The following is a 27803-nucleotide window of genomic DNA, read 5'->3' as shown; positions in this document are numbered from 1 at the left end:
CAACAATAGTCTGAAGAATGTGAGAACAGACGTTTGGTTTCCTCTGGGTCATGGGAAGTATTGAATAATGTCAATAGTGAAAGGTGGACTGCAACATTTGCCACTGTTGGGCCTGTATTCTTAAATAGTAAATAGTTTTTGATATGACAGCAGTGCTAAAGTTCTACTGTTTCACTTAGAAGAGATGAAATACCTATATGATTATATAATTTAGAATTATTAACATTAATCTGATGTCACACAGGAGAGAACTAGTCCTGATTTCCCTGCTTTTCGTTTAAAAGTTGCTGCACTGATAATTATAAAGCGAACAGCTGGTCTGAGCTCAGGCCGGAAAAGATGACAGTGTGGATGACGTCACTTCCAGTTTCAGTCTCGAACAAGCAACACCAAAATGGCGAAGATCGCCAAAACGCACGAAGGTAAATTTCTACAAAAAATAGCTTAAACATCTCGTATTTCGCCGTTTTTTACGCCTGGCTGTGTTTAGAAATACTGTAGTAAATGTTATAATGTTGGCAGCGCACATGATTAGATGTAGATTTTTCTTAAAAAGGCGGTAAACAGCCGGCCTGCTGCGACGCAACGCGGACGGTTTACATAATGGCGCTGGCTGCTAACGGCTAGCTGTTAGCGGTTAACGGCTAGCTGCTAGCTTCACGGACTTGACGATAATTCTAAACGTTTAGTGGCTTAAATGCAGCAACAGATGCTCTCAAACTAATCGAAATACTCTAACAAAGAGCTCCTGTGTGTGTTTTTATTGTCCAACTGTTTGTAGTTTTCACAGTTTTCTACCGTTTCACTGATAATACTTGAATTGGCTAGCCCAGTTAGCATTAGCCTCATTTAACAACACGTTCCCAGGTCCTCCAGCGGCCTAAAGGTAGCTCTGAATAAATAGTCAAGTAGGATGTTTAATTTAAACTTAGATAGCAGTACTGTGTTACTAAAAGCCTGTTTCTGTACTGCTGGTTAAAGGCTGTTTCATGATTTCTGTTGAATTTTTTTTAATCCAGACTAATAATATAGTAGACTTAATTTAACCCTATTTACATTTATCTGAATACGTTCTGCACCTTATTACTAACATTTCAAATCATATGTGACTGTATTAACCCTTGTGTTGTCTTCATTTACGGGCATCAAAAAATATAGTTTCCTTGTCTGAAAAAAATCCCAAATTCGGCAAAAAAAAATCCCCCAAATATCAGAAAATTTGCAACACCTTCAGGAAGAAAATTCTAATAATTCCTTAAAAGTTTCTCTTGAAAGTTTTATTTTTATTTTTATTTTTTTTAAAAAATCCCCCAAATTTGGCAAGAAAATTCTTGTAAATATTTTCAAAAAATGAATAAAAATCTTCCAAAAAATTCTAAAAATATCTAAAGTGATTACATATATATCAGTAAAACTTCTGATATTTTCTTTAAGAAAATTCACAAAATTCTTTGTGAGTGTTCTTAAGAAACATTGTTTTAACATTTCCTGTTTTCCGCCAAAAAATGTTCAAAAATTTCCCAGAAATGTTGAAAATGTGGACATCAGAAGTTTCACTGTGAAAATATATATTTTTCCACATTTTCAAACTTTAAAACGGGTCAATTTTGACCCGCAGGACGACACAAGGGTTAAAAGACCAAACCAAACCGACTCTGTGCAGTACAACAATAACAACAGACTCCAGGGGTCCGTTTCACGAAGCAGGTTTAGTGAAAACTCTGAGTTTGTTAATCCTGAAATGAGGGAAACTCTGAGTTTTCCGTTTCACAAAGGGAGGTAACTGAAACCAGAGACAGAGGGGTAACTCTAGCTTGTTTCACAAAGAGAGGTAACTGAAGCTCTCGGTCAGTTACCATAGTAACAGACTCTCTGACTCTAACCTGGTCGGGACCAGGTTTATTTCAGTAAACCTCGAGTTTCTCTCTGTCTCCGCCCTCTTTCAGTCACACACTATTAGATTTCCTCATTGTCAGTCATCAGGCGAGTTTTGGCGAGTCTAGTTCTGCCGTGGGTCAAAATGTCATGTCCTTTTATGAAGATCCAGTGGATGAAGGAGCAGCATTACCGCACAGAGAATTAAATATTCGTCAGGAGATTGTTATCAGACCGCGCATAGATGTTCTCGCATTTCCGGACAATTATCTTTTAGAGCGGTACCGTTTCACGTCACAGTCCATAATCTACATCCAACCTAATCCGTCCTTACATTTGCAACGTTACCAACCACAGTCATGCTCTCACATCCCAGCAGATGTTGTGTGATGCGCTGCGGTTCTTTGCAAATGGAAGTTTTTTTATATAATGTCAGAGATGCAGAGCACCTCAGTAAGACAACTGTATGCAGGACGGTCAGAAATGTGTGTTTGGATCTGAAATGACTTTTACCATCTTTGTTGTTTTCCCTGGACAGAAACCTGTCAGAACCATCAAGGCTCTGTGTGTGTGTGTGTGTGTGTGTGTGTGTGTGTGTGTGTGTGTGTGTGTGTGTGTGTGTGTGTGTGTGTGTGTGTGTGTGTGTATATTGTTGGCTGAGTAGAAGTCTGTCAGTTTAAATAGGCTTAATTATTTAGCAGAACATGATATGGATGCAGACATTTAGGCTGTGTGTGGAATAAAACCACTGCACAGTAAAACAGCCACTTAATATTTAGGCTACTTTACAATGTAAAACATGATCAAAATGAGGAAGCTCCATGAGATTATGCCGACTTCTTACCTGTTTTAAAAATGTTTTTATATTTCATCTTAAACTGCTGCCACATGCGCTTCTCCCCTGCAGGATTGCACCTAAATGAAATAACTTAATAGTCTACTATTCAAACAGTTTTCCTGTAATATTATTGTGATTTAAACTTACATATTGACCCAGGCAGCAATGTTCTCCCACACCGTCTCCCTCTCTTTTGCAGCTGCAGGTATTGCACTTCTTTCTAAAAACGTGTTCAAACTCGCTATATAAGCGCATTAAGATTTCCAATTCAAACGGTGTAGTCCTCCGCTTCCCCGTTGCCATGGTGACTCGTCGAATCGGCGCTCCATTGATACTGGCTTTTCAGAGTTGTGGTGCACGCGCTTAACTCCGTGTGAAACTACTCCGAGTTGATTAAACCAACTCAGATCAGCCGTTCTGGAACCAGAAACTCAGAGTTTTCTATCTCAGAGTAGATCAACTCAGAGTTCAGGGTTAAACTCAGAGTTTGTTGAAGCTGCTTCGTGAAACGGACCCCAGGTCAGCTTCACTGGGTTCTAAGCTTTATCTAGATCACAGGTGTCCAACATGCGGCCCATGGGCCAAAACCGGTCCTCCAGAGGGTCCAATCCGGCCCTCCAGAGGAGACATTAACTGCAGATTGTAAATTAGTAAAACTATAAATGTAAAATAATTTTGAGACCATGACAAGTTGTTTTGATCAGAAAGTAAAATACTAGATTCTTCATTGTTCTTTTTTCATTTTGTGTCTCATTTTTGTAGTGTTTTGTCTTGTTTTTGTTGTCTTTTTGGTCTAGCTTTTGTCATTTGCCTCATGTTTTTGTCGTTTTGTGTTTCCTTTTTTCTCGCTTGTGTTTTTTGTCTTATTTTTGTCATTTTGTGTTTTATTTTATTTGTTGTCTTGTTTCTTGTTTTTGCCGTTTTGTGTTTTTTGTCTAGCTTGTCTTGTCTATTTTTATGTTGTTTTGTTTTCTCATTCTTGTCATTTTTTTGTCATAATTGTCCATTTTTTGTCGCTTTGTAACTTTTGTCTCTTTTTTTGTTTCGTTTTGGGCCGGTTGTCAATTTTTTTTTGTCATTCTGTCCCATTTCTGTAATATTTTATCTTGTTTTTTTGTCTGACTTTTGCTGTTCGTCCCATGTTTGTCGTTTCGTTTGTCACTTTGTGTCTCAACTTTTCAGATGTTTCTCGAGTTTTACGAAAAGATAATTCATTACATGTGAACATTTTCAGAATGTACTTTTTTGCACTGAAACAAAGGAAAGATTTGAATTTGCTCTGATTTTACTGGTGTGGCCCACTTAAAATCAAATTGGGCAGAATGTGGAACCTGAACTAAGAGGAGTTGGACACCCCGACCTAGAACATCCTAAACCCTTTTTATAATACCGTAGTTAGTGGTGCAAGAAATGGGAATTTGGTCAGTAATTGGAGCAAAATCTATCCTTAATTGCAAAAGAAAGCCAGCGACTATCAGGCTTCAGGCAGATGCAGCACTTAAACTTTCATAGGTAATGTCAAACACTTGCATGGTGTTTTATAAATCTAATTTATTGAACATTGTCAGGGTTTTCTCCTGCCTCAGGATGGGCCTTTTAGAAGGAAAACATGTGACATTGAGCGTCATCGGTCTGTGTACTTAATGACAATAAGTCTGTTACCGTACTTAATTGAAATTGTTTTTTCTTGTTTAAACGTGTTTTCAGATGTTTTTGCACTATTTCCTGTGCTGCTGTGATACTGCAGATCCCCCCACTTTAGGAAATAATAAATTATTCTCTTATTTTATCATAGTTCTTATGATAGTGTTATACTGGGCTCATGGTTGACCCAGTTCTGCTCCAATGTATGTGACTAAATCGCATAAATCTCATTTCCCGCCTTTAAATATAGTGAAATACAAGCCTAAAACTTTAGATATAGGTCCACTCACTATGTTTAACATTTTACCTTCATATTTCACTATCTTAGAGATGTGTGTGTGTATATGTGTGCGTGTGTGTGTATATATATATATGTGTGTTTGTGTGTGTGTGTGTATCCATCTATATATATATATATATATATATATATATATATATATATATATATATATATATATATATATATATATATATATATATATATATATATATATATATATATATAGTAATTTTGGACTTCCAACACGTTCTGAACTTTACTGACACATAAGGAGATAAATGGCCACAACGATGAGCTTTTTTTCTACGTTTCTGCACCAATATTGATCCAAAAATATCAGATTAAAAGACAGAGTTTCATTCTCTTTAATCTAACTGTTATACATCTATTACAGCCTGAAGTGTTCCTAATAATTAGACCTCACTGCAGTGAATGAGTTGGATCATTATGACTCGTCTGGGTTTTATTAACAGCAGCGGTAGATGGGTAGTGTTGTGTTTGGGATTGGTGTAATTCTTGGTTTCCCTGCAGACATCGAGGCCCAGATCCTGGAGATCCAGGGGATGAAGGCCTCGCTGCTGGAGGAGGGCGAGCAGGGAGTGGGCCTGGACTCTACGGGCTTCTACGACCAGGAGATCTACGGCGGCAACGACAGTCGCTTTGCCGGATACGTGACTTCCATCGCTGCCAACGAACAGGAAGATGTGAGTACGGTGTTAAACTACAGATGGTCTTTTGTCAGCTGGTCGTGTAGCTCGGCTGCTCCGGTTTGCTTGTTTTCTGCTCTGAGCTGGGAGAGTCTTGGCAGTTTGGTGAGGTTTGACCAGACTCATGTTTGTCTTTCCCTTCTCAGGACGATGAAGACGACACGTCGACCAGCCTGCTGGGACCGAAGAAACCAGGGTACCACGCTCCAGTGGCAATACTCAACGCCATTCCTCAGTCAGACGAGCAGGTAGGAGTTCATCTGATGTTCCACCAGCAGCCCTCCTCTCCTGTAGAAGAGTCAGGAACTTCTTTTAAATCACTTCTAAAAACACACTTTTATAGACCTGCCTTATGTGAGGTTTAGTTTTAGTTCTAGTGTTCTAGTCTGTATTCTGTCCTGTTTATTGTAGATGTTCTCTCTGGTTTCATTTGACTTTTAGCTGCCTGGTTCTTTGGTGTGATGCCGTCTCTCTACTTCTTTAATTCTCTAATTGTTTTTGATTTTTAGTTTTAACCCTCAGTCTTATTCTTTAATTTTTAAACTGCCCTACTTCCCTTTTATCATTTCAAATATCTCGGTTTATGGATAACATTGGATATCAGCTAACCCTGGCAAGAACAGTGTTTCTGAAAATGAAAAATATACTGACAGATAAGAAAATAGCAGTTAGCATCCATATGAGGACTCTCAGCTGTTCCATCCTACTAGTTCTGATGTGAATCTGGGAACATAAATAATAAAATAACAAACAGAATCACTGCAGCAGAGATGTGGTTTTACAGCTACGTTTATCTGATACGAACAGAATAACCAATGAAGATGTTTTTAAAACACAAATTACAGACTACTGAACAAAATTAGGAAACAGCAAGCAACATTTTGTGGACACATAATAAGCAAAGAGACCCTGGAATAAATCATCACAACTGGAGAAATGAATGTGAAGAGAGGACGAGGCAGACAGGATGAAGATGATAGATGGACTGACATCATGGAGACACATGGAACCATCAACAAACAATTCAGAAAGAAAAGATCTGATTAGATGGAGGGAAATTATCGTCTACGCTGAATGATCGAGTTCTAGTCTAGCTAATTATTCATTTAACTTTTTACATCTTGAATTTCCCTTGGGATTAATAAAGTATCGATCTATAGTTTATCTATCTATCTATAGTCAGTTTATCTATCTATAGTCTATCTATAGTCTATCTATCTATAGTCAGTTTATCTATCTATAGTTTATCTATCTATAGTCTGTCTATAGTCTATCAATCTGTAGTCTATCTATAGTCTATCTATTGTCTATCTATAGTCAGTTTATCTATCTACAGTCTATCTATAGTCTATCTATAGTCCGTATATCTATCTATAGTCTGTATATCTATCTATAGTATATAGTCTATCTATCCATCTATCTATTGTCTACATCAGGGGTCAGTAACTGGTGATCCAGACCCAGACGCCGTCTTATACGGACCGGACCTGTAATCAGTAAATTGTAACGGGATTTTAAATTTGACCGGTCGCTTCTGTTTTACCGGCACAGCTTTCCCAGTGTTTACGGCATTAGTTAGCAGCTCAGGAAACACACAGACCAATTAGGTACGAGTTCAGCCATCCCACGTGATGCTACTCAGCCAATGAAGTCTCTGCATTGTAGCTGCTAAACATCACAGCTCTGCATTCAGAAAACAGTTGAGAGGTGAGAGACAGACAAAAAAGGAAATGAATAAAGCGACACCGAGAGGGAAATAGTCCTGCACATGCTGACCATGTTTGGCTCAACATACAGCTGGAGGCACCTTTCTCAACTATGAACATAACAAACATGACAAAACTGAATAAGGTTCCAGACTGACCAATGAGCTCCAAATGTGTTTGAGAACGACCCTGACACCATTCAGACCACAATTCAAAATACACAATTCAAAAAATACTGGCAGGGCAAACTGCAGCTCAGTTCTCCCATTAAGCAGCAGGGATATAAGGGGAGTAACAAGACAGGAAAAAAATGTTAAAGTGTTCAATTGTTTACATTTTTTGAGATTTGGGTATTGTTAAAGATGTATATAAGCTGGTTTGGGTTGTTCAGTCATTACTTTTTCAAGTTCTGCACTTAATTTTAAGATGTACAGTTATATCAAAAGTTATTTGTTAATAAATGTCAAAATGTTTTTGAACCATACTGAATTTATTTGATTTGATGGTCAGTTATTGATTACATGCACACGCTAATAAAACTTCTAGGTTACATCATTATATATCGCACTAATTGAAGTTAGACTTTATGATGTTCCGGACCTTTGCTTTAATACATTTTCTCTGACTGGACCACTTTGAATTTTAGTTGAATACCCCTGGTCTATATCTATCTGTAGTCTATCTATCTATAGTCTATCTATCTGTAGTCTATCTCTCATCTATCTATAATCTATCTATAGTCAGTTTATCTATCTACAGTCTATCTATAGTCTTACCTATTTATAGTCTTTCCATCTATCTATAGTCTATCTTTAGTCAGTTTATCTATCTATGTCTATAGTCTATCTATCTATATCTATAGTCTATCTCACGTCTATCTATAGTCAGTTTATCTATCTATAGTCTGTATATCTATAGTCTGTCTATAGTTTCTATCTATCTATCTAGTCTATCTATAGTCTATCTACACTATATTGCCAAAAGTATTGGCTCACCCATCCAAATAATCAGAATCAGGTGTTCCAATCACTTCCATGTCCACAGGTGTATAAAATCCAGCACCTAGGCTGCAGACTGCTTTTACAAACATTTGTGAAATAATGGCTCGCTCTCAGGAGCTCAGTGAATTCCAGCGTGGAACTGTGATAGGATGCCACCTGTGCAACAAATCCAGTCGTGACATTTCCTGGCTCCTAAATATTCCACAGTCAACTGTCAGCTGTATTATAAGAAAGTGGAAGTGTGTGGGAACGACAGCAACTCTGCCACCAAGTGGTAGGACACGTAAACTGATGGAGCGGGGTCAGTGGATGCTGAGGAGCATAGTGCCAAGAGGTGGCCAACTTTCTGCAGAGTCAATCACTACAGACCTTCAAACTTCATGTGGCCTTCAGATTAGCTCCAGAACAGTGCTTCAGCAGAGAGCTTCATGGAATGGGTTTCCATGGCCCAGCAGCTGCATCCAAGCCATACATCACCAAGTGCAATGCAAAGCGTGGGATGCAGTGGTGTAAAGCAGCCACCACTGGACTCTAGAGCAGTGGAGACGCCTTCTCTGGAGTGACCAATCACGCTTCTCCATCTGGCAATCTGATGGACCAGTCTGGGTTTGGTGGTTGTCAGGAGAACCATACTTGTGGGACTGCATTGTGCCAAGTGTAAAGTTTGGTGGAGGGGGGATTATGGTGTGGGCTTGTTTTTCAGGAGCTGGGCTTGTACCCTTAGTTCCAGTGAAAGGACCTCTGAATGCTTCAGCATACCAAGACATTTTGGACAATTCCATGCTCCCAACTTTGTGGGAACAGTTTGGAGTTGGTCCCTTCCTCTTCCAACATGACTGTGCACCAGTGCACAAAGCAAGGTCCATAAAGACATGGATGACAGAGTCTGGTGTGGATGAACTTGACTGGCCTGCACAGAGTCCTGACCTCAACCCCATAGAACACCTTTGGGATGAATTAGAGTGGAGACTGAGAGCCAGACCTTCTGGTCCAACATCAGTGTGTGACCTCACAAATGTGCTTCCATCCATCCATCCATCCATCTACATTCATTCTGCTGTATAAATCCAGTATTCTAACCCCGTCCTCCTCCTTGGTGTTGCAGTATGACCCGTTTGCGGAGCATCGTCCCCAGAAGATCGCAGAGCGGGAGGATGAATATAAAGCCCGGCGCAGACAGATGATCATCTCTCCGGAGCGTCTCGACCCGTTTGCAGACGGTAAATTTTGCTCCTGTTTTGTCCTCATTACATCTTTCCCATTTCTGTTCCTGATTTTTCACGGTCCACTACTATTTTGTGACACCCCCACACCCATATCATTTGCTGTTCAACCCTTCAACCACAGTGCAACAGCTTGCTTCCCAGACTCCATGCCCTCCCCATGGTCAATCCTGTGTGCTCTGGCTACATTCCGTCTGTTTCTGCATCCAAACGTCAGCATGGGCTCCTAGTTTCATTCTGGTTTGGGGTGATCTCAGCAGGGTTACCATGTTTTCAGGGGGAGAGGTGGTTGGGTGTTTGTTGCCTAACAGACGTGGGTCGCAGACGGTTCGTGTGTGAGTCGAAGGGTTAACAATTCCATGTGATTTATGACGGGGAAGTGCAGCGTCGTCCTGTTACAGAGTGTGAGGCTTAGACCTGCCATGTCTCCAGGCAACAGTTAAAACATCACATATAGAAGAACACCAAGCTCTCTAGTTAGCTTCCTTTTTATATGAGCTCTGATTTAAATGTCCTGTAGTAACTTCAACACCTCTGCTGGCTCTTCAGACTAATATTGGGCCTCAGCATAGACAAACTGCATGACAAGTTAGTCTTATTTTCAGTATAGTCAGCTTCACGTTTTGCTCAGCAGGACTTTCTACAGTTTTAACCTTCTGAACTCCAAGCAGCTTCTCCTCCTTCTCTTTAAACTTATCTTAGTCCAGGTTCCACATCCGGTCCAGTCTGATCTCCAGTAAAACCACAGCAGAAAAACCTATAAAGAACCACAACTCCTAATGGTTCCTTTATGTTTGTGCAGAAATGTTCACATTTAAGGAATTACCTTTTTACTAAACATCTTAAACAACCAGATATTTATTACAAAAACTAAGTTCAATTTCATCAGCATTCAGCCTCAGTTTATCATTTCCACATTACAACTTCCAGATCACAGAGTGTCTACAAAGGAACACAACATTTAGTCATCTGGAACTGAACCATAGAGGATTTTACTTTTAAAAAGACAAGAAAGAAGACAAAGTATTACAAAAATTTGACACAAAATGGCAAAAATGAGATAAACAACGCGAAACTAAGCAAAAAATTAGACAAAAAATTACAATGCGACAAAAAATGGACAAAAACAAGACAAAAAATGACAAAAAAACAACGACAAAACGCAAAACAAGAAAAATGGCACGGAAAATGAGACAAAAAAATTACAGTGACAAAAAATGGACAAAAACGAGAAAAAATGACAACAAAGAAAGAAAACAACAAAAAATTGACTAAACACAAGAGAGCCAAAAAGGAAACACAAAAACGTGAGACAAACGATAGAAGTCAGACAGAAAAATACAAAAACAAGACAAAATATTACAAAAATGAGACTCAAAATGACAAAAGAACAATGAACAATCTAGTATTTTACTTTCTGATCCAAACAACTTGTCATGGTCTAGAAATGATTTTAAATTTATAGTTTTACTAATTTACAATCTGCAGTTAATGTCTTCTCTGGAATTTTTACACTTTGAGGGACGGATTGGACCCTCCGGAGGACCACTTTTGGCCCACGGGCTACATGTTGGACACCCCTTGTTTAATATAAAATCCTGCACCGTTACAATAAAACAGAAAAAGCTGATTATCTTTAGTTATTTGTTGCACATAAACAGAAGCAGCTCAGATTCAGGATGTAGAAGAGTTTCCTAAAAGCCCAGATGTGTTCTACAAACGATGGATCTACACACTGGAGATGATTCACTGCTTAGATTTTAGATTTTTCTGTACTGAGCAGAGCTTAGTTACAGAATCTATTATTATTTCAGTGATTTTAAAAATAAAACATGTAGAGAAAAGTAACCTTGGAGAAAAGTCCTGATTTGAAGCTTAGATTTGGTTAATTTTTCAGTGATTTCTCAGATAAATGGTTTAATTACAGCTGTTAAGTGGTGAGTTTTGGGCTTCAGAGGGTTAAACTGTTCCTGAAGATAAACTCAGCTACATTGAGCCAGCTAGGTCACCTTTACCCCCATATTTATCACTCCTTCACTCCTCCTGAGCATCGGAGGCTGGAGGCGTCGAGCTTCGGTGTAGATAGGGCTCGTCTGAAGCCTGCATGTAGAGAGAGCTCTTTGTACAAAGTTGTTGTGTAAATAAATATATTTTTATTTTACAACTCTCTCTGTAAAATAGAAATATGTTATCAAGAAAAATGTGTACCGCAATACCACAGGCCCATACTAACTGTCCTTAATTTCTCTCCTACAGCAGTACTGCTTTGCCAGTCCTGTACTGCACTCTGTTAAGGGTGCAGCAACTCGTCCTGTGTAGGTTATGGGCATCTGAGAACAGTTTGTCAGGGAACACTGGCTGCTTGTTGGGGGGCTTTGAGGGAATCACATGCAGCTACAACAACCCCAAAACTCCTCTTTTTGTTTGGCTTTAAGCTCCAACCAGTTAAAATGTCCCATGATGGAGAAGTCCAGATACCTGATCCTCTAAATGTATGGTTTAATAATGAGCAGGCCTCTGGTTTTTCTATCATATTTGGGCTTCATTTATGAGTAATTTCTTTATATTTCTATTTGAATGCATAAATAAGTAGTCTGTGTTGATTTTACTTGCCTTACTTTCTGTCTGCTAGTGTAAATAACTGGGAATCTGGACCACAGAGTCTCTGAAGTCTAGTTTTGTGGTTAAGCCCCCAGAAGATGCTTAGTTCAATGAACACAGGTGGTATGCTGTTGTGTGTGAGTTCAAACCCTTTTCCAAAGTGTTACTAATGGTAAAGAGAAATTTTCTAGGCTTCTTTTCTGCCGGTTGAAGTCTGACTGCAGAAGGACCCTTGGCACTGAAAGTGTACGTATTCTGAAGAGCACAGCCCAGGACCCTGCATCAGTGATGGCTATACTTCTTAATCCACTTACAGAAAACAATCTCAGCTCCTCTCTCTATGTATCTGCTTGTTTTTCATGTAATGCTACGACTGTATGTAAGACAGACAAACCTACATTTGTATGTAATTCTTTGAATGAGCAGTTTATCAGGAACATATTAATGTGTTGGTAAAGACTCAGGGCTAGTGGCTGTGTTTGTGCTTGCTGTGTTTGGAATGGCGGGTTGGTAGAGCGACCTCTGATGACCGTCCTCTCTTCTTGTTGCTGCTCTTTCGCGCAGGAGGCAAAACTCCGGACCCCAAGCTGCAGGTCAGGTCGTACGTGGACGTCATGTTGGAGCAGAACCTGTCCAAGGAGGAGGTGAGATGTTGCCTCGGGTTCTCATGGTTCCTGTTACTGTTCATAGGAAACCTGCCGGCTGAACAAAACTAATCAGAAAAGAGACACAAAAATTAGACAAGATACAAAGGGACAGAAAAATGGACAAATGACAAAAATGAGACAAAAAAGTTACAAAAGCAAGAAGCGATATGAGAAAAACAATACACAAAACAATGACTAAAGCAAAACACAAAATGACAAAAATGAGACAAAAAAACACAATCGAGACAAATTGGAAACCCAAAAATATGAGACAAATGACAAATACCAGATTAAAAAAGGCCAAACAAGATAAAATGTTAGAAAATGAGACACAGAATGACATGGACCAGAATGTTAAACTGGACACTTGTTTTATGTCCTAAAGTTCAGAAACAGCTCTGACATTTAGGTCTAAAAAGCTAAAACCCAGACAGTTAAAGAGCTCAGAATGCTGTGATTGTTGAGGCTCTGAGTTCCTCTTCTGTCTGAAATAAGAGATTAGACCTGGAGGCTGTTGATGCAGGTTTTTAGTTATTAGAATAACACCACAGACAGTTTGGTAGGATTATCAACCAGCCTGAGTAAAGAGATTCTTTATAATAGCTCAAAAACATTCATCAGGTCTTCTTATTAATGCTCTGAAACCTGAACATGTGAAAATAGATGACGTAGATAAAATCATTTGGTCTCAACTTGAGTAAATCTGACTCTAGAACACTTAATTTTACTCTTTAGCAGTGCATTTGTGCTACTTTCAGCACTACAATGATACATTTCAGAAATTAAAGCTTCTTTTAGCACTAATGGGCTAAAAATGAGAGACTTAAAGCTATTTAACACTAAAATGCTAAAGAAGAGACATTTAGAACTACTTTTAGCACTCAAATGCTGAAGTTGTGGAAGTTAGAGCGACTTGTAGTGCTAAAATGTTAAAGATGAGAAATTTAGAGCTACTTGTAGCTATAAAATGATAAAACAGACATTTTGAGCTAAAAGTATTTAGCACTAAAATGCTAACACTGTAAAGAGGTTCTTCTGTTTGGAGTCCAGGGGAACATGGATGTTCCTTCATAGAGTCTGTGTGTGTTTCTGTTGACCTGATGTTTGTGTCTTTGTGAATCCAGAGAGAGATCCGTCAGCAGCTGGCAGAGAAGGCCAAGTCAGGGGACCTGAAAGCTGTCAACGGTTCCGCTGCTTCACAAGCTGCTGTCGCTAAACGCAAACGCCGCTGGGACCAGACAGCTGACCAAACTCCCTCCAACGCCACGCCCAAAAAGATGTCCAGCTGGGACCAAGCTGACGCCTCTGCTGAGGTACGATAAGTGGAATCTAAGTCCCAAATCATGGCCAGAGTCTATGACCTAACTGTGTTCAGACGTCTAAAAAGCTTCTTTAACCCTCCTGTTGTCTTCATCTACAGGCACCAAAAAATATTGTTTCCTTGTCTGAAAAAAAATCCAAAAATTCAGCAAAAAAAATTCCCCAAATTTCTGAAAATTTGCAAAAACGTTAGGAAGAAAATTCCAATAATTCCTTAAAAGTTTTATTTTAAAAAAATTCCCCAAATTTGGCAAGAAAATTCATGTAAATATTTTCAAAAAATGAGTAAAATCTTCCAAAAAAGTCCTAAAAATATCTAAAGTGATTCCATATATATCAGTAAAACTTCTAATATTTTCTTTACGAACATTCACATACAAATCAACCAAAATCCAGCGAAATTCACTGGATTTTGTTTGTTTTTTGTGTGAATGTTCTTAAGAAACATTTTTAACATTTCTTTTTTCCACCAAAAAATGTTCAAAGATTTCCCAAAAATGTTGAAAATGTGGACATCAGAAGTTTCACTGTGAAAATATATTTTTTTCCACATTTTCAAACTTTAAAACGGGTCAATTTGACCCACAGGACGACATGAGGGTTGAAGAGCTTCAAAAATCACCAGAAGTCAGCTTTCAGAGGCAGCAGGATTTACTGTTGACAAAACCCCCGGAGTAGATCTTAGCAGTGTTTAAGACCACAACAAAACCAGAGATACTGAGCCGAGCTTCGTCTTTATGCTGCAAGAGTTGGTCATTATGTAGGACGTACGATAGGAGGGACAGTTTAGATATCGATATACTTCTCTAAATCTGCTGGTCAGATCATGAAAATAGGTTATCAGTAGGTCATGTTTTACAGAGAACATGTTCAGACTCTGTTCTATGATTCTGAGACAGATTTCATGCATAGTTCAGTGTTTCCTCTAGGACTTTTTCCAGCAGCGGCAGCAGGCTCTCCAGGGAGCTGTGACGACGTAAACAAATGACATTTGACTGCAGATTTTTACAACCTACTTATTGAATGACCAGTTGAAAATGGCTTTTTAAAGGCTGAATGTAAAAATAAAAAAATATTTGAACAAGCTCATCTGAAAATGCAGTCAGCAGTAGGGCTGGGCGATAAATCGATTTTATCGATTAATTCGACTTTGTACTTAATGTCGATTTGTTTTAATGAAAATCGATTTTTTCATCAACATCCGCCACCAACGTCTTCCCGCTGGGCTTCCGTAGTTCAGAGTGCTCCCCCCTCCCCCCCCGCGCTTGATACACAAACAACATGTCGGCGAGCGGTGCAGATCTAAAGGCGCGTGTCCACTAGATGCTATTTTCCCGCACGGCAACACACCACATCTGAAAATCTCACGGACGGCGGTCACTAGCGGACCACAACATGGTCACATGACAGCGCTGAGCAACAGCAGGCCGCTACGTGGTCACATGACCGAGCTTTCAGCTGGACAGTCCTGCAGACAAGTCGGACAAACACAGCGGCTCGGCCGCAAACTTTCCCTTTTATTTCAAAAACACGTCACCGAAAAGTATTTCTGAAAGCATTTGAGGTGAGAAATAATCTGCAGCAGCTGAATCTGTCCTCGTTTTAGGTCACTGACGTCTAGTTTAGAAGTTTGAGGACAGTTTACGATGCGTGGAATCTCCACATGCCGCATAAAGTAGAAGTCAGTCTACTTTATGCAAATGAGCTACAGCCCTCTCCAGGTAAACACACTGGATCGCAGCTGGAAACGCACCGCAACCGGACCAGCATGCAACATGCGGCGCATTTCCAGCTGCAATCCAGTGTGTTTACCTGGAGAGGACTGTAGCTCATTTGCATTAAGTAGACTGGACTCCAGCGTGAGGAGATTAGGTAGGGGGTAAAAAAAAAATTGGATAAATCGTGAATTGGGATTTTTTGTGAAAAAATCTGAGATTTTTTTTTAGGCCATATCGCCCAAACCTAGTCAGCAATTACATCATGGAGTGTAGATATTAGCTTAAATCTATCAATAGTTTACTCACGTTAGCGACACTGAGTTGGCACCGGGCCCAATTAACTAAAGCTACCGATATGCTACGTAACGTTAGCTGGGCATCAGTATTTAGGGAATGTCTTTTTAACTTGTAAAATATAGTATGCGTTATCTTAAGCTAATAACTTTTCTCCGGTAAGTCGCTGCCCTATTTTCCCAGACGCCACTCCTCTGACCCTCTGACCTGCAGCCTGGATGCTGGATGTGACGTCACTTTCAAGGCTCAACGTCGTATTAACCCGACGTATCAAAGAGTAGATACTGAGCAGGATAGTTACCTGTAGTTTACTTTGGTACTCGTGAGAACCCGACACAATGCTGAACTCTGCTGTGAAGGTGGAGACATGCGGCGGTGGAGGATTTGTGACAATAACAAAATATAACAAAGAAATCTGAAGGAGCAGCGGCTAGGATTTAGGACCTGCTGCTCCTAAATGTAAAATAGGGCAGCGATTTACTGGAGAAAAGTTATTAGCTTAGGGTAACGCATACTATATTTTACAAGTTAAAAAGACATTCTCTAAATACTGATCTCCAGCTAATGTTATGTGACATAGAGGAAACGCTCTTATTATACCTTTATGTGTTGTTATGCTTCTGACATACCTCTTTTAAAAGTTACATTGCTTTAAGTTTACATCGTTCTGTTTTAAGTTCTCCATATATCATTATCTGAAAAGCATCTGTCTTCACACCAACAGTACATGTTTTACTTCATGATTATCCAGCTCTGTGTGTGTGTGTGTGTTTGCTCCACAGATACACACCATCAAACAAAAGTGATTACTAGAACCTTCATCATTCTGTGTTTTATGCAGATGTTTTAACTCTACAGCATTTGCCATAATTACATCATGTTTTATCACATCGTACCCAGACATATTTCCGTACAGTGAGCCCATTGCTACTGCCATAAACTGTGTTTCACTGCTGTAAACACCCCGTTAGCTCCTCACCTGGTGGGAGTCCAGGTGAACACCTCCATCAGGTTTCTCTCTGATGTTTTGATTGATTGATGTTCCTGTCCTGCAGACTCCAGGACACACACCTGCTCACACACCTTCAAACAGCCGATGGGATGAGACCCCCGGCCGCCCTAAAGGCAGCGAGACCCCCGGGGCCACGCCCAGCAGCCGCATGTGGGACCCCACCCCCAGCCACACGCCCGCAGGTGCAGCCACACCTGGCAGGGACACACCTGGACATGCCACGCCGGGCCACGGCGGGGCCACGGGAAGCGTCCGCAAGAACCGCTGGGACGAGACCCCCAAAACAGAGAGGGAGACCCCCGGACACGGCAGCGGCTGGGCAGAGACCCCCCGGACAGACCGAGGAGACGAGTCGGTGGGAGAGACTCCGACTCCAGGAGCCAGTAAGAGGAAGTCCAGGTGGGACGAAACACCTGCCAGTCAGATGGGATCCTCAACGCCACTCCTGACCCCCGGGAAGACCCCCATAGGGACCCCCGCTATGAACATGGCCACCCCAACCCCAGGTAGATAAACCCGACTACTGGTCCTTGTTGTTGTTGTGGTTGTTGTTGTTGCTGTTGTTCTGGTTGTTGTTGTTTATAACAGGTGCTGGTCTCATCGATCCTGTGTTGTTGTTGTGGTTGTTGTTGTTTTTCTGGTTGTTGTTGTTGTTGTTTATAACAGGTGCTGGTCTCATCGATCCTGTCTGCTGTTTCTGCAGGTCACCTGATGAGCATGACTCCAGAGCAGCTGCAGGCCTGGAGGTGGGAGCGAGAGATTGATGAGAGGAACCGGCCTCTGACAGATGAGGAGCTGGACGCCATGTTCCCCGAGGGCTACAAGGTTCCTTTAACCCTCCAGTAGTTCTTCTCTAGCACTTCTAGACAGATGTTCTACTAACTGACGGCTCTCCTCAGGTCCTGCCTCCTCCAGCGGGTTACGTACCGATCCGTACTCCGGCCCGGAAGCTGTCGGCGACACCCACGCCGATCGGAGGCATGACGGGTTTCCACATGCAGGCCGAAGACCGAACCACCAAGCAGATGAACGACCAGCCGTCAGGAAACCTCCCCTTCCTCAAACCTGACGACATCCAGTACTTTGACAAGCTGCTGGTGCGTAAATGAGATGTAAAGCGGTAAAACCAACAGCAGCGTGTTTGTCCTGTCTGAAGTTCACTCTGTGTTTGTTCAGGTGGAGGTCGACGAGTCCACGCTGAGCCCCGAGGAGCAGAAAGAACGCAAGATCATGAAGCTGCTGCTGAAGATCAAGAACGGGACTCCACCCATGAGGAAGGTTGGTCACCGTGGTTCCTTCATGTTCTCCTGAAGAACTTTGTGTCCAGTTCATCCGGTTAATAAGAATTCTTGCAAGATCATCACCCAGCGCTGAGCCTGTCTGTGGCTGCAGCGTGAATATTTGCTTGCTACAGGATCTCCTCAGTGAGGAGCTGCTGCTGTCAGCGGAGGTCTAGTGTCGACCACCATGATCTGCTGGGAGCAGCAGACACCAACCCTCAGATCTGACCACCAACAGCTGCTAATGTCTCCTCACAAAGCTCCTCTTCACTAAAAGTCTCAGCACAGAAATTTATCCACCTTTAAGATGAACGTTCTTGTTAACAGAAACACAAACCTCCTGTAGGCGTTCTGCACAGGTAGTCACATACTAATCACAGTTTTAGCTTCTCACCGTTGAATTAACTCCATCGACTGAGATGTTGACTGAAAACAGACGACGTAGGTAAAATCATTTGGTCTCAACTTGAGTAAATCTGACTTTAGAACACTTGATTTCACTCTTTAGCAGTGCATTTATGCTACTTTCAGCACTGCAATGATACATTTCAGGAATTAAAGCTTCTTTTAGCACTAATGGGCTAAAAAGGAAGGACTTAAAACTATTTAGCACTAAAATGATGATGACATTAAGACAGATAGAGCTAGTTATAGCCGTAATATGTTAACATTAAGACAGATAAAACTACTTTTAACAAAAATTCTAAGGTTCAGACAATTAGAGCCACCTTCAAGACTAAAATTCTACAGCTGAGACAGATAAGAGCTACCTTTAGCACTAAAATGGTAAAGTTAAGGAAGTTAGAGTGACTTGTAGTTCTAAAATGCTCAGGATGAGAATTTTAGGGCTACTTTTAGCATTGAAATGCTAAAGTTGAGACATTTGAAGCTACTATTGGCACTAAAATATTAAAGAAGAGACATTTGGTACTGCTTTTATAGCACTAAAATGCTAACGTTAAGACAGTTGTACCTACTTTTGGCCCTAAAATGCTAAAGTTGAGACATTCAGAGCTACTTTTGGCCCTAAAATACTAACATTAAGGCAGATAGAGCTGCTTTTGTTCCTAAAATGCTAGCATTAAGACAGACAGAGCTGGTTTTTATTTGGGGCTGCCCTCAGCCTGCTGATGTTTTGACGTTGCTGAGGTTGAAGCTCCATCAGCCTCTGATCGGCTGACCTTGTGTTTCCAGGCCGCTCTGCGTCAGATCACCGATAAGGCCCGTGAGTTCGGGGCAGGGCCGCTGTTCAACCAGATTCTGCCGCTGCTTATGTCGCCCACACTGGAGGACCAGGAGCGCCACCTGCTGGTCAAAGTCATCGACCGCATCCTCTACAAGCTGGACGACCTGGTCCGGCCGTACGTCCACAAGGTGAGCTCAGAGCGACGTGACGGCGTGTTAGGGTTGGTTTATGATTTAAACTAACTGTATATTTGTTTGGTTTAAGATCTAAACTAACTGAACGTCTGCTCTCTTCCAGATCCTGGTGGTGATCGAGCCGCTGCTGATTGATGAGGATTATTATGCCAGAGTAGAAGGCAGAGAGATCATCTCCAACCTGGCTAAGGTAACCTGCAGCTCCTTCCTCTTCCTGTCTGCGAACTATTCTCGCCTGTTCGACCGGTCGGTGGTCAGATCAGGGCTAGTGGTTCGCTAGATTAACGCCAGCATGAGAGCTAGCAGACCTGGTGTTGATACCTGGTCTGTTCTCACCCTGCAACCGCTGGTTACAGCCACAATCACTCGGCATGTCTGGAGCTTCATGCACTGATTCTACAGTCAGCTGTGTTCCCATCACAGCATTCGAGCTAAATGACCAAAAACATTTAAACATGATGGACCTTTGTGTCTGTAGAATGCTGAATGCTTAAATACGAGGCAGATGGAGCTACTTTTTCTATTAACATGCAAAAGTTGAGAGATTTAGAGCTACTTTTAGCTCTAAAATGCCAAAGAAGAGACATTAGAGCTACTTTTAGCTCTAAAATGCCAAAGAAGAGACATTAGAGCTACTTTTAGCACAAAAATGCTAAAGAGGAGACATTTAAAGCTACTTGTAGTCCTAAAATGCTAAAGGAGAGACATTTAAAGCTACTTTTCGCCTAAAACGCTAAATATGAGACATTTAAAGCTTCTTTCAGCACTGAAAGGCTACAGCTGAGACGGTTGTTACTGTTAGCATTTAAATGCTAAAAACGAGAGCATTAAAGCTACTTTAAACACTACCATGCTAAAGGTGAGAGGATTTGAGGTACTTTTAACACAGAAATGCTAAAATTGAGAGTCAAAGCTGTTTTTAACAGTAAAATACTAAACAGAATAGAGTTGGAGCTACTATTAGCACTAAAATGATGATTATTATTATTATTGTCATTATTAAAATGCTAAAGCGGAGACATTCAGAGCTACTTTCAGCACTAAAATTCTGATGTGGTCATAGCCCAGCACCATTTAGACTAAATGACGTGAGACGTTTAACAAACTAAACCAGATCAGATTCCTCGTCTGTAAAACCTCTGTGCCAGTAAAAGGTTTCTGATAGTAAACCTTTCCTCCTCCTCGTCAGGCGGCTGGTTTGGCCACCATGATCTCCACCATGCGTCCCGATATCGACAACATGGACGAGTACGTCAGAAACACGACGGCCCGAGCCTTCGCCGTGGTGGCCTCGGCCCTCGGCATCCCGTCCCTGCTGCCCTTCCTCAAAGCTGTGTGCAAGAGCAAGAAGTCCTGGCAGGCCAGACACACTGGCATCAAGATCGTGCAGCAGATCGCCATCCTGATGGGCTGCGCTATCCTGCCTCACCTCCGCAGCCTGGTGGAGATCATCGAACACGGTGGGTCCTCAGACACTCCTCCCATTCATCGAGGTTCCTACTGAATCTGCTTAAATTACAGACACAGAGGAGCTGGGATGTTAGAATTATTATTATATAGTATATTATTGTTATTATGATTATATTATTGGGAGTTTTTTTTGTTTTCTCTGCACTTGTTCCCGTTCAGAATTAAGGAAGCTGTGTTGGAGATGATAAACAAAAGTTTATGAGCAAATTCATTAGACAGATGTTCCTCCACAGTAGAGACTCAATCAGAGAAAGTAAACAGATCAGATCAGCAGAATGTGATGATTAGATAAATGGAATGGCAGCAGGGAACATTTACTGTCTTTCATCATAAACTAAATGCTGACAGTGAAACCTGCAGATACTCTATTGATCTGATTCTGATCCTTTGCAGGAATTTACTTTAAGAAGTTCCAGGTTTAGTTGGTCCTGTTGGGAGTAAATGGTGACTGGCTGTATCAGGATCAGTCTTCTGATTGGACGGTGTATTAAATATGTGTTAGTCTCCATTCTCTAAAGTAGAATATTACAGAATACTCAGAACTACATGGATCTTAAAGTGCTTTTCCACTAGCACCTGTTCGGCTCGACTCGGTACTGGTGGTTTTCTATTGCATTGAGTACCACCTCTTTGTGAGTAGAGTCGTCATAGCACAGCGGCCCGGCCATGGAGTTAGCATTGGTGGCTAACTAGCTAGCTTATTGTCTGCATACAGGAGACAACAACATTACTTTCAACATATACGTGTTAGTTTAAAGTGAGCTCACCCCCAATGGGATAAATTACGGAAAAGTTTCTTGAAGTCGCAAAACACTCACCGGTTTTGGTGAAGGAGTCGCTCTGGTGTGTCGTCACTCCCTGTCCAATCAGTGGCCTGCACTCTGTAGATGGCACATTATCAGCTCCACTCAGCTCGCTGGGAACCCCGGCCCAGTAGGAACTAAACTAGTAGCTGGTACTACATTCTAATGGAAAACCTCACAAACCCAGTAGAGTAAAAGCGCCATTAATGTACCAGGCTGCTGCTCTACTGGAACTACGGTTTCCAGATAGTTGATGATAGAAGTTCTGAAGCTGTGTTGGTGTTCCAGGTCTGGTGGACGAGCAGCAGAAGGTTAGGACCATCAGTGCTCTGGCTATCGCTGCCCTGGCTGAAGCTGCAACGCCGTACGGCATCGAATCCTTCGACTCGGTCCTGAAGCCGCTGTGGAAAGGCATCAGGCAGCACAGAGGAAAGGTGAGTTAACATTCCTCTGGAGGATCAGCACCGAGCTGCTCTGAGTATTTATCGTCTAGTGGAGGTCTGTAAAGACTGAAACTCTGCTGGAGTTTCAGACAGAAACATCCTTTATGAAGGTCCAGAAGTAAAAACATGAGAGAATGTGAATTGTTGTCTGTTCTTGCCTCCAGGGTCTGGCTGCCTTCCTCAAAGCTATCGGTTATCTGATCCCTCTGATGGACGCTGAGTACGCTAACTACTACACCAGGGAGGTGATGCTGATCCTCATCAGAGAGTTCCAGTCTCCTGACGAGGAGATGAAGAAGATCGTACTGAAGGTGAGAACAATGACTGAAGATGATGGAAGTTCTCTAAAGGAGCACCAGCAGGAGTCCTCTCTGTTCTCATTGTCTGATTATTACAGCAGTTCCTCTATTCCTTCTACAGGTGGTGAAGCAGTGCTGTGGCACCGACGGAGTGGAAGCAAACTACATCAAGACTGAGATCCTGCCGCCGTTCTTCAAACACTTCTGGCAGCACAGGATGGCTCTGGACAGACGCAACTACAGACAGGTCAGAAAACGACATGTTCAGATGAATACAAACCAATAAAACAACAGAATGAGTTTTAACTGATCAGGAACCTAATACAGAAACATTCATCTCACCGGAGAACAGATGTTTTTACCACATTTACACTTCTGTTCAGAAGGTTTGGGGTCATCCAGACAATTCCATGTTCTCCATGAAAACTCTCACTTTTATCCATGTGCTAACATAACTGTACAAGGGTTTTCTAACCATCAGTGAACCTTTCAACACCATTAGCTAACACAATGTAGCATTAGAACACAGGAGTGATGGTTGCTGGAAATGTTCCTCTGTACCTCTATGGAGATATTCCATTAAAAATCAGCCGTTTCCAGCTACAATAGTCATTTGCCACATTAACTATGTCTACACTGGATTTATCATTCATTTAATGTTATGTTCATTGGAAAAAGTGATTTTCTTTCAAATATAAGGAGATTTCTAAGCGACCCCAAACTTTTGAATGGTCATGTAGCTACTGGTTGATCTCCATCTCAGCCCTGGACAGGAGGTTTTATAATGTAAGGAATATTTTTATTTCATAGCTGTAGGTGACACGTACTGGCTGTCATTCCTGGTTGATGTTTTCCAAGTGGTGCTATTGAGCCATTTTGGCACACGTGGTTTTTGCCAGTCCTGATGCGTGTGCAAAATTTGACATGTTTTATAGTATTTTGAGGCCTTCAAAAGTCCAAATGAAAGAAAGAAAAAGAACGATGGTTCTGGCACCACTCATAACCCGATTATCAGCAGGTTGGGGCTTCATAACCCTGCAAAGTTCTACCAACATCCGAAGCTGTTCTCCCCGTACAGCTGGTAGACACCACGGTGGAGCTGGCCAATAAAGTGGGAGCAGCAGAGATCATTTCTCGCATCGTGGACGACCTGAAGGACGAGGCTGAGCAGTACAGAAAGATGGTGATGGAGACCATCGAGAAGATCATGGGCAACCTGGGCGCTGCCGACATCGACCACAAGCTGGAGGAGCAGCTGATCGACGGCATCCTGTACGCCTTCCAGGAGCAGACCACTGAGGTAAGGGGATGGCAGCTTCAGGTCCCATCACAGCGTTTCCAGGACATCTAGCTAATGTTCTGCTTCCCTCTGCAGGACTCCGTGATGCTGAATGGGTTCGGTACCGTGGTGAACGCCCTCGGGAAGCGAGTCAAGCCCTACCTGCCTCAGATCTGTGGTACCGTTCTCTGGCGTCTCAACAACAAGTCAGCTAAAGTCCGTCAGCAGGCGGCCGACCTGATCTCCAGAACCGCCGTGGTGATGAAGACCTGCCAGGAGGTAGATTCAATTCAATTCAATTTTATTTATATAGCACCAATTACAGTCAAATTGTCTCAAGACGCTTTACAGAACCCATATGCCTGAACCCCCAGAGCAGCCCTAAGGAGACAGTGGCAGGAAAACACCCTTTTAACAGGGAAAAAAACCTGGAGCAGAACCTGGCTCTAATGTGGGGGAACCCATCTGCTGCTGGCTGGGCGGGTTGAGAGGGACAGAAGAGGTAGAGATAGAGAGATAGAGGTGGTGGGGGGGACACAAGGACCATAAAACACACAAAACACACAGTTTGATACATATAGATACATGTAGATCAGTTGTCTCATTCATCAGCTGGTTTATTTTCAGTTTGAGTCGTTCTTAAAGGAAGAAAGTCTAAATTCTGCAGCTTCTTCAATGTAAATAAATCGTTCAGTGGTCAGTATTCAATAAACAGTAATTCTATGATAATCTCTTGGTTCTGATTCTGCCCTGCAGGAGAAACTGATGGGTCACCTGGGGGTAGTTCTGTATGAGTACCTGGGAGAGGAGTACCCTGAGGTCCTGGGCAGCATCCTGGGAGCTCTGAAGGCCATTGTCAACGTCATTGGTACGTCCAATCAGAGCTTCTGGTTTAGTTGTGAACCTGCCGGTGTGTTCAGGTCCAGGTTCTGTTCAGGTTCCATTTTCCAGAATAAAACCTGGTTTCATTGCAGGAATGCACAAGATGACTCCACCAATCAAAGACCTGCTTCCCCGTCTGACGCCCATCCTGAAGAACCGACATGAGAAGGTCCAGGAGAACTGCATCGACCTGGTGGGAAGGATCGCCGACAGGTCAGTGGAACCACACTGGGTGTTGAGTTGTTGTGTTGTGTGTCTGGATGGTTTCTAACTTGACTGCGTTCCAGGGGAGCTGAGTACGTGTCGGCCAGGGAGTGGATGAGGATTTGTTTCGAGCTGCTGGAGCTGCTCAAAGCTCACAAGAAGGCGATCCGTAGAGCCACCGTCAACACGTTTGGCTATATCGCTAAAGCCATCGGGTGAGTCTGACTGAATGCTTTTAATGGAGGATTCTGTGGTGAACCAGAGACTGAAACCAGATGGACTCTTATCAGTAGGTGAAGCAGATGGACCTGCAGCCTCAACGAACCACAAACCAGCAGCAGATTGTTCTGAGACGATAGGAAGGGATTCATTTAATGGAAAAAGTTCTAAATATGAGACTGTGATCTCCATGTTTAGGGTTTAAATCAACGTAGAGGAGCTGGACAGGAAGTCGGTTAGTTAGGAGTTGAGTAAACGTTCTATAAATGTTGATTTAGGTGGATCTAACGTCTCCATTCATAGACGTTCAGAAATCATGGATGAATCCTGGAAGGATGTAGAACTTAGATTTGAATCCCAGAAACACCAGAGATGAACAGAATCTGGTCCAATGACAGCAAATCAATCAACCAACCAATTAATCTGTTCTATAATCAGAGTAGATCTTGATTGGTCCATACTTGTCTCCTCACAGGCCTCACGACGTCTTGGCAACTCTGCTGAACAACCTGAAGGTTCAGGAGCGTCAGAACCGGGTCTGCACGACCGTGGCCATCGCCATCGTGGCCGAGACCTGCTCCCCGTTCACGGTTCTGCCGGCCCTCATGAATGAGTACCGAGTCCCTGAACTCAATGTCCAGAACGGCGTCCTCAAGTCGCTATCCTTCCTGTTCGAGTACATCGGAGAGATGGGCAAAGACTACATCTACGCCGTGACGCCGCTGCTGGAGGACGCGCTCATGGACAGGTGGGTTCTGGTCCGGTTTACCCAGCAGGACGGGGTTCATTAATGCTCTGATTGGTCCAGATGATCTAACAGGAAACATTGAGTGTTCCTGAGGCACAAACAGAGTCCAGACAATAAATAGTTAAATGTCTGCTTTGACTGCAGTAATGCCACACGATGACATCGTCATTACTAATGGATTCATTACTGTTGTACTATTCTGTGTTGACCTGAACCTAAAGGGTGTTAGTGTGAAAACAATCAGAAATCAATGATCTCAAGTCTAAAGTGACACCTTCAGCTGTGCAGAAGCTCAAAATGTTAAAAATATGTGAAACTACCACCATTTCAGCAGCTCTTCACATAGAACCTGATGTAAATGGTAATAAAAAATGTCTCTGCTGCTGTTGTAGTTTAATGTATAAGAAACGGCTTCTTTTACCAAATCTGTTTAAAAACAAAACCTGAAGCTGTCGGATCAACGTAGAGCAGGAGAACTGTTCAGGACCAGAGGAGGCTTCAGCAGCAGGTAGATGATCAGTTAGAACAGCTAAGAGACCACATAAAATACTGGTAGGTAAACCTCTTGGTTCAGGTTTATAGTCTGAACATGTAGGTTCTGTTCCATCCCTCTGTCTTCCTGTCCCGTCCCTCTGTCTTCCTGTCCCATCCCTCTGTCTTCCTGACCTGTCCTTCTTTCTTCCTGTCCCTGCAGAGACCTGGTCCACCGGCAGACGGCCAGCGCTGTGGTCCAACACATGTCTCTGGGCGTGTACGGCTTCGGCTGTGAGGATTCTCTGAACCACCTGCTGAACTACGTCTGGCCCAACGTGTTCGAGACGTCTCCTCACGTCATCCAGGCCGTGATGGGAGCTCTGGAGGGGCTGAGGGTCGCCATCGGACCCTGTCGCATGCTGCAGTACTGCCTCCAGGTCAGGGTTCTACCGGTCATTAGGACGCTTCATCAACACTTTACCCACAGTTAGACAGAAATAATATTTTATTAGAGTGGATAGATACAGACAAGTGTCAGGAAAGTTCTTCAGTGGAGTCCTGACTTCTCCAGATCAACACTCAGAGTCTCTGAAGTCACAGCAAAGTTTTCCTCAACGTGAACAGAAGACAGTCTGTCAAGAGACTGATGAAGACCAGAAACAGCGTAGCTTTCTACATGCAAATCTGCACAGGTGTTATCTCTGGTCTGCTGCCGGTTAGGCCTTGGTTCCTAAGAGCTTCATGGAAAATTACTGCGCACATATGAATCCACACATCACACAGTTCTAAATGAATAAGAAAATCAATCATCAGATACAATCATTTTCATAACAACATGACAGGAAGATAAGGAGATAAAGTTGTAAAGACATTTATAGACTCTTTGAGGTGAACTGAGTCCTGATTTATTTGTGCAGATCTTTGAGAGTAACACCTGTCAGACTCTTTGTTCGTCCTAAACGTGAACAATAAAGTTTGTGTTGAATCCTGCAGGGTCTGTTCCATCCGGCCAGGAAGGTGAGGGATGTTTACTGGAAGATCTACAACTCCATCTACATCGGCTCTCAGGACGCTCTGATCGCTCACTACCCGCAGGTCTACAACGACGACAAGAACGTGTACGTTCGCTACGAGCTGGAGTACGTCCTGTAAATGCCCGTCAATACTCATCCGTCGATCCGCTGCTCCGTCGTCTCCGACGGTTTTTATTTAGCGGCTGAACCTTGTAGTCTGTTCGAATTTTTTTTATTTCTGGATTGAGTCAGACGAGCGTTGATTTGAGGAGGCGGAACAGTCACGTCACGTTTTAAATATCGGGATTATTTTGTCTGTGTATTGATTATTGATAGGTACCGCCCAACACCTTCTCCATGTTTCACAGCTCCTCTGTTCTTCTTAGATCCATGCTTTATTTAACCAAATAAAACGTTTGTGTATAAAAATCCATTTCTGCTGT

General features: G+C 42.2%; 1 protein-coding gene and 1 non-coding gene across 6 annotated transcripts; both read left to right on the top strand.

Moving 5' to 3' along the window:
• The first annotated feature begins 304 nt into the window (after positions 1-304).
• On the top strand, positions 305-27793 carry sf3b1 (splicing factor 3b, subunit 1). Of its 5 annotated transcripts, XM_023293058.3 has the most exons (24): positions 306-422; positions 5169-5341; positions 5491-5592; positions 9157-9271; positions 12440-12519; positions 13647-13835; positions 16910-17372; positions 17570-17691; positions 17766-17963; positions 18043-18144; positions 19341-19520; positions 19630-19716; positions 20716-20986; positions 22088-22233; positions 22407-22553; positions 22663-22788; positions 23620-23841; positions 23917-24099; positions 24577-24688; positions 24795-24915; positions 24990-25121; positions 25601-25873; positions 26568-26784; positions 27341-27793. In XM_023293058.3, exons 1-24 carry the CDS (start codon positions 395-397, stop codon positions 27497-27499), a joined length of 3948 nt encoding a protein of 1315 aa, XP_023148826.1. In that variant the 5' UTR covers positions 306-394; the 3' UTR covers positions 27500-27793. The 5 variants fall into 5 exon arrangements, 4 of the variants coding, with proteins under 4 accessions (XP_023148830.1, XP_023148828.1, XP_023148826.1 ...); XM_023293059.3 differs by lacking the exons at positions 306-422; positions 5169-5341; positions 5491-5592 and adding an exon at positions 12067-12121 and having other exon boundaries at positions 9195-9271; XR_008603213.1 differs by lacking the exons at positions 16910-17372; positions 17570-17691; positions 17766-17963; ... (13 more) ...; positions 26568-26784; positions 27341-27793 and adding an exon at positions 12067-12121 and having other exon boundaries at positions 305-422; positions 13647-13707.
• LOC111583824 (small nucleolar RNA SNORA72) lies at positions 19745-19884 on the top strand. The gene has a single exon (XR_002747478.1). It is a non-coding gene; the product is annotated as a small nucleolar RNA SNORA72 (small nucleolar RNA).
• Positions 27794-27803: the final 10 nt, after the last annotated feature.

The sequence above is a fragment of the Amphiprion ocellaris genome, chromosome 11 (assembly GCF_022539595.1).
Source record: "Amphiprion ocellaris isolate individual 3 ecotype Okinawa chromosome 11, ASM2253959v1, whole genome shotgun sequence".
Taxonomy (NCBI): Eukaryota; Metazoa; Chordata; class Actinopteri; family Pomacentridae; genus Amphiprion; species Amphiprion ocellaris.
This window is presented reverse-complemented; position numbering and strand designations above follow the sequence as displayed.